This window comes from Setaria italica, chromosome VIII (assembly GCF_000263155.2).
Source record: "Setaria italica strain Yugu1 chromosome VIII, Setaria_italica_v2.0, whole genome shotgun sequence".
Lineage (NCBI taxonomy): Eukaryota > Viridiplantae > Streptophyta > Magnoliopsida > Poales > Poaceae > Setaria > Setaria italica.
The window spans coordinates 21804182-21810845 of record NC_028457.1 but is presented as its reverse complement, the minus strand read 5'-3'; the positions used below and the strand labels follow the sequence as shown (position 1 = coordinate 21810845).

The following is a 6664-nucleotide window of genomic DNA, read 5'->3' as shown; positions in this document are numbered from 1 at the left end:
CGTGCTGGCATGGCTGAGTGTCACTCTACAACGACTCCTGTTGACACTCATGCCAAGCTTTCAGCACACGACGGTGCAAAGCTCCAGGACAGCTCTGAGTATCGGAGTCTTGCTAGGGCCCTTCAGTACCTCACTCTGACTCGACCTGACCTGGCCGGCGTGAGCCCCACATGGCCCTGATCAGGCACATCCTCCGCTATGTAAAGGGCACGCTTTCCTCTGGGCTTCACATCGGCACCAGCCCTGTTCAGTCTCTGACTGCCTACTCCGACGTCGACTAGGCTACCTGCCCGGACTCTAGACGCTCCTCCTCCGACTTCTGCGTCTACCTCAATGACAATCTGGTGTCTTGGTTCTCCAAGCGCCAAACCATGGTGTCTCGTTCCAGTGCTGAGGCAGAGTACCGAGCTATGGCTCATGCTGTGGCAGAGTGTTGCTGTTTATGCCAACTTCTTTAGGAGCTTCATGTCCCGCTTGTTTCAGCCACTGTTGTCTACTACGACAACATGAGTGTTGTCTACATGACAGCCAACCTAATGCATCATCAACACACGAAGCACATCGAGATTGATATTCACTTCGTCCATAAGAAGGTGGCCTTAGGTGAGGTCCGGATCCTCCACGTGCCGTCCTTTCATCAGTTCGTGGACATCATGATGAAGGGCGTGCCAAATCCTTTATTTACTAAGTTTAGGTCCAGTATGTGCGTCCGTAATCCTTCCGCTTCAACTACGGGTGGGTATTAGGAAGTATATGTGTTTTTTAGGATGTATTTATCCTTTTCTTGTACACTTGATGTATTCCTTGTACTCCAAGCCATATTGACCATATATATAGAGGTCACCCCCCTCATTAGGGTGTGTGGTGTTTTCTCATCTACTTCTCTATAGATACTTGCTTTAGGCACTGGCTTACTCCTGGTCTGCCAAGTGACTCTGGCTAGCAGCTCTACCCTATATCCGAACATGGAGGATTATAAAAGACCAATAGGGCTGTCACCACCTACGGCCTACCTCTAGCAATCCGTGGGTTACAAGGCAAATGAAGGATAACCCCTAGCCTAGACACCACATCTACATTATTGATTACTACCGTAGTCTAACTATGTCTGTTGACCCATAGAAAACTACGGCACTTTGTATAAATATAGAGCGACGAGCCCGCAAGTAGAGAGAACAGATCTCACTTAGATATAAGCACTAAACTAGATAAGGAATCATGAATATTCACTTACTTAACTAGAAGGAAGGCAACATCCATAGAGGTACATGATCAGAGTGGAGTGCTGAGTGACTCAGCACTCCTCCAATCTACTATCCCTCTCTCTCCCTATGCTAAGCACTAGCCTAAGCAGAACTTTGCCATGGAGTGGAGCTCTTCTCTTGATAGGAGTGAGGGACTTCTCCAAGTGGAGGTGGTGTGGTTGTTGTCCTCAAATGACACCCCTCCCCTCATATTGTAGGCACTTGGGGTCAGTTCCGGGTAGGAATATTTAGGGAATCTACCACAACCGCCTTTGGGACCCCGTCAACAACCGCCACACGTCAGTTGGGGATGAGAGGAGCCAAGGGTGGGTCGACTGAACTAGGGGTTCGGCCGACCCCCTATAACCGCCTCTCGCACCACCTTTACTCTGGGTCATTGCTGTGTGGCTCCTCATGTGGGTATAAGGTGCTTGGTGGTGAACGTACTCAATTTCCTTCCAGTTGAGGGCCCATGGATCTGTGTGCTTGATCCTATTTGGTTGAGAGTGTGTTTTGTTGCTCTTGAGGTGTGTTTTCTTCACTAATGAACCTACATACAAATATTCACCAACACTTGTGAAATTCATTAGTTAGAACTTCTACCACTACTGTTGATGATCATTCTTTATGTGTTTATGCAGGAGTTGATGGTCTAGATTTGGTACTTAAGAGCCGTCAACATCGGTCACTCCCGTAGAGGTCGAGGGAGGGCTCCGTCATATGATGGATTCCTTTCCCTCACCAAGAGGCTACGCCAAGTAAGATGGCCACGTGGTTTCAAGCTTTCTGATGTTGATAAATACGATGGGAAGTCAGACCCTGCTCAGTGGCTGCAAATCTACTCAACTGTTGTTAAGGCAGTAGGAGGAAACACCGAGATGATGGTTAACTACCCGCCCAGCATGCTCACCAAGGACTATCGCAACTGATTGGCAGGACTTCCACGCGACGCCATCAACAACTGGGAGCAGCTTTGCCTACTGTTCACCGGTAACTACATCGGCACCTGGGAGAGGCTTGGAAGCAAGAGGCTCCTGGGTCATATCTGCCAGCAGAAGAATGAGATGTCGTGAGCCTACATCCGTTGGTTCTCTGAGAAGAAGAACTCGGTCCCTTTCATTGAGGACCATGACGTGATGAGTGCCTTCCAGAATGACCTCGCCAATGGCAAGCTGATCAACAAGTGGACTAGGAAGCCGCCAAGGAACGTCAATGAGATGTTCGCAAAGCTGAGAAGGAGTAGCTCCATTGGACGAGAAGAGCCGCTCTCGCCCAAGGGCCCATGACATGGAAGTACGCATCGACCATCCTGAATCCTCTCGCAGGGGAGAGCAGCGCGGCCAGAAGCGGAAGACCATCGTGGTCGTCACCACGGTGGAGCAAGGGCACGGGCTAATCAACCCAGAGGACTTCTAGAAGATGCTAGACATGCAATGCCCGTACCACAAGAACCATACGACGGTGGAGCAAGGGCCCGGGAATGCTTTGGCCTCAAGAGGGGTTTCTCCAGGAAAGGCTTTGGGAAGCCGCCTTGCAAGGACGACAAGGATAAGGAGCCTTGCAAAGGACATCCCATCAATGAAGACTTCTAGACAACTGACAGGAAAGTCAACATGATCTACAGTGGGCCTGAGCTATTCGAGTCCAAGAGGAAGCAGAATCTGACCTAGCACCAGGTGGTCTACACCATAGAACTAGCCACCCAAAGTATCTGCAGTGGTTCGAGGTTCCCATCACTTTCAGTAGAGCCGACCGCCCAGGCATGGTTGCCAAGCCAGGAAAATCCCCTGGTGATCAACCCCATGATCTGCAACGTGTGCCTTGGAAAAGTCCTCGTTGACGGTGGCAGCGGATTAAACATCCTCGTTACCACCACGTTCAAGGAGATTGGTCTCTGTGCTATGGATCTGAATCCGACGCAGATGCCCTTCTTCAACATTGTCCCGGGTGACCCAGCAGTACCTCTAAGACAGATCACGCTGTCAGTTTCCTTTGGTACGATTGAAAACTACCATACCGAGTACCTCCGCTTCATCGTCGCAGACTTTGACACCGTCTACCATGGCATACTCGGCAGACTAGCTCTGGCAAAATTCATGGTTGTTCCGCACTATGTCTACATGATCATGAAGATGCCTACTCCAACTGGAGTTATCACAGTCCTGGGCAATGTGCGCACGGCATACGATTATGAGAAGGAAAACCTTCATCAGATCACAGCCACCCTAGAGCTCTCAGCGCACATGGAGGAAGTCCTCACCGCCTCTAAGAAGAAAGCACTGGAGAAACTAGAGATACCAAGAAGCTAGCGATGGAGACGATCAAGGTGAATCCACAAAAGATGAAGAAGGTGTCGCTTAGCCTTGAAGACCTGTCCAAGACGGCGACCATAGGGGCCAACATGGACCCCAAATAGGAAAGCGCGCTTGTCGCGTTTCTCTGGGCCAGTTGGGATATCTTCACTTGGAAGCCAGCAAATATGCTAGGGGTTCCAAAGAAATTTGCCAAGCACTCCTTGAAGGTTGACGAGAAGACCAAGCTGATCAAGCAAAAGCTTCGTCGTTTCACGCAGGACCACAAGGAGGTGATTAGGGTAGAGATTGCAAAGCTGTTAGCGGCTGGTTTTATCAAAGAGGTGTATCACCCTGATTGGTTAGCTAATTCAGTTCTTGTAAAGAAAAAAATAAGGAATGGAGAATGTGTGTTGATTATACCGATCTCAACAAACACTGCCCTAAGAACCCCTTCACCCTCCCGCGAATAGATCAAGTTGTAGATTCCACAGCAGGATGCGTCCTGCTCTATTTTCTCAATTGCTACTCAAGCTACCATCAGATCAGCCTAAAGGAAGAAGACCAAATCAAGACGTTGTTCATTATGCCCTTCGGCGTGTATTGTTACATGACTATGTCTTTCGGTCTCAAGAACACCGGTGCAATGTACCAGCAAGCAATCCAAGCATGCCTAGACTCACAGATCGGAAAAACTTAGAGGCTTACATGGACGACGTGGTCATTAATACCAAAAAGGCTGATTCGCTAATTAGCAACCTGACCGAGATGTTCAACAACTTCAGAAGGTTCTGGTGGAAACTAAACCCTGAAAATTGCGTTTTCAGCGTCCCATCTGGGAAACTACTCAGCTTCATCATCAGCCATTGTGGCATCGAGGCTAACCCTAAGAAGGTCAGCGCAATCACTCGGATGAAGCCTCCCACAAGCCTAAAGGACATTTAGAAGCTCGTCGAATGCATGGCAGTGCTCAGCCAATTCATTTCTAGGCTCGGTGTACGTGGCCTGCTCTTCTTCAAGCTCCTGAAACACCACAACAATTTCACCTAGGACCAGGAGGCTTGGTCGTCGTTCGAGGAACTCAAGGCTTACTTACAAAAGTCTCCAATCCTCACAACGCCAACAGACAAGGAAACGCTCTACCTCTACATCTCTGCTACCACCCACTTGGTCAGCATGGTACTAGTGGTCGAGCGGTCAGAAGAAGGACACACATACGACGTCCAGCAACCTGTATACTTCATCAGTGAAATCCTGATGGAGTCCAATGACCACTGCAACCAGGTGCAAAAGTTGCTATATGCACTCCTGATCACCGCCAGAAAGCTGAAACATTACTTTGAGGCGCATAAGATCGTTGTTGTGTCCAGCTACCTCATAGGCGATATCCTCCACAATAGAGATGCCATCGGAAGAATCGTGAAGTGGTCCATAGAATTGGCCGCGCACGACATCAGCTTCGTCCCTTAGACCTCCATCAAGTCGCAAATCTTGTCTGACTTCATGGCTGAGTGGACAGAGATCCAGACGCCCACCCCACAAGAGGAGCTCGAGTACTAGTCCATGTACTTCGAAGGATCTCTTAAGATCAAGGGAGGTGGTGTTGGAATTTTGTTCATCTCCCATAAAGGGGACATGCTCAAGTATGTCCTGCAGATAATGTTCCCAGTATTGAACAACGCTGCATAGTATGAAGCGGCCCTCCATGGGCTATGCATTGCGATTTCACTTAAGCGCCTTCTTGTTAGAGGGGACTCGGCGCTTGTGATCAACCTAGTGAACGAGAAAAAATTGAAAGCATTGTGATCAAGCACCAGATCATTATTAATAGTAAAAGCAGGGTATACTAAAATAGCATCAGACTCTTCTAATTCGTGTTAGTCTCGGCTAGAACTTTTAGCACACGCCGTAATGTATGTCATGACGAACAATCAAGACCAACGACAACAAGCTTTGCCAGAGCACGCCTGCCTTCATCTAACACTCGATGAGCCGGTGAGCTTGGCGGGGCGGTGACCAGTGACCCAGCTCGGCGTCTTCCTGGAGCCCGGCAAGTGACTTGCTGAACGTGAAAATCCACCGTCCATGAGCCGAAGGAAGCAGTGGACTAGGCACTTCGCAAGTGGCGACTGCACAAGGCAACGCAGCAGCTCTTGCGTAGTGGCAGATCTTGAATTTTACCACAGGGTATGCCAAAAAAAATCTTATGCAATTCGATAAAACCATTTACAATTCGATAAATTCAAAGATTAAGCTAGAAACAATAACAAATCACAATATAAATAGTTCAAAATATAGCATAAAAGAAACTTACAATATTACTTGTCTGCTTTGTTTACCCACCGCTTTTTGAATGACATGAATGTCTTGATTACATCTTCTTCATTCACTTGGAAGAAAACATCCCGCTCAATGAATGTGACTAGACAATTATCCAAAACACTATCACCTAGCTTATTCCTTGACTTTGTTTTCACTTTAACCATTGCAGAAAGTACCCTTTCAACACTTGCTGTTGCCACTGGTAAAAGCAATATCAATTTGAGAAGCAAGTAAACCATATCATACACTTTGTGCCTCCGTGTTTGAACAAGCTTAACTGAGAGATCAACGATGTTGTCTAGACCCTTGAAGCTATCATCTCGTCGCATGTCATCAATATAATTATCAAGTTGCAATTCAAGTTTTAGCAAATCATTGTTGGAGAAGTCCTTAGGATAAAATTTAGCCAATCTGCGTACCTTCTGTGCATCAAACGAAGAAAATGAATTGGAAGGACTGAAGGCTGATATACATGAAAATAGCTCCATATTGATCTCATCAAACCGATTATCAAGCTCGTGACTAATTTGATCAATGACACCAATATATACTTCTCTTCTAAAATGATCATCATTTGTTTGGTTTTGGGTACGGGCATACCTTGCTGATTTTCCATACGGCACATAATCACCATCCATAGTAGGGACTTCAACATCATATTTAATGCAAAAAGAAGTGACCCTCTCAAGGAAGTGGTCCCAACCATCAGACCTTAACTGTTGCATTTTGTTCTTTGCCACATTAATAAGGGAGATTGCATTAAGGATATCTTGATCCCTTCTCGCAACACTCTGATAACTCATTTGT

At 47.3% G+C, this 6664-nt stretch overlaps 1 protein-coding gene across 1 annotated transcript; it reads left to right on the top strand.

The window, feature by feature from the left end:
* The first annotated feature begins 3046 nt into the window (after positions 1–3046).
* Positions 3047–3553, top strand: LOC105914952. The gene has a single exon (XM_012848188.1). The coding sequence runs from the start codon at positions 3047–3049 to the stop codon at positions 3551–3553; it is 507 nt and encodes a 168-aa protein (XP_012703642.1).
* The last annotated feature ends 3111 nt before the right edge of the window (positions 3554–6664 follow it).

Bases quoted from the DNA above. Each gene is read 5' to 3' on its own strand.
- LOC105914952 (XM_012848188.1), top strand. From the start codon at position 3,047: ATGATCTGCAACGTGTGCCTTGGAAAAGTCCTCGTTGACGGTGGCAGC.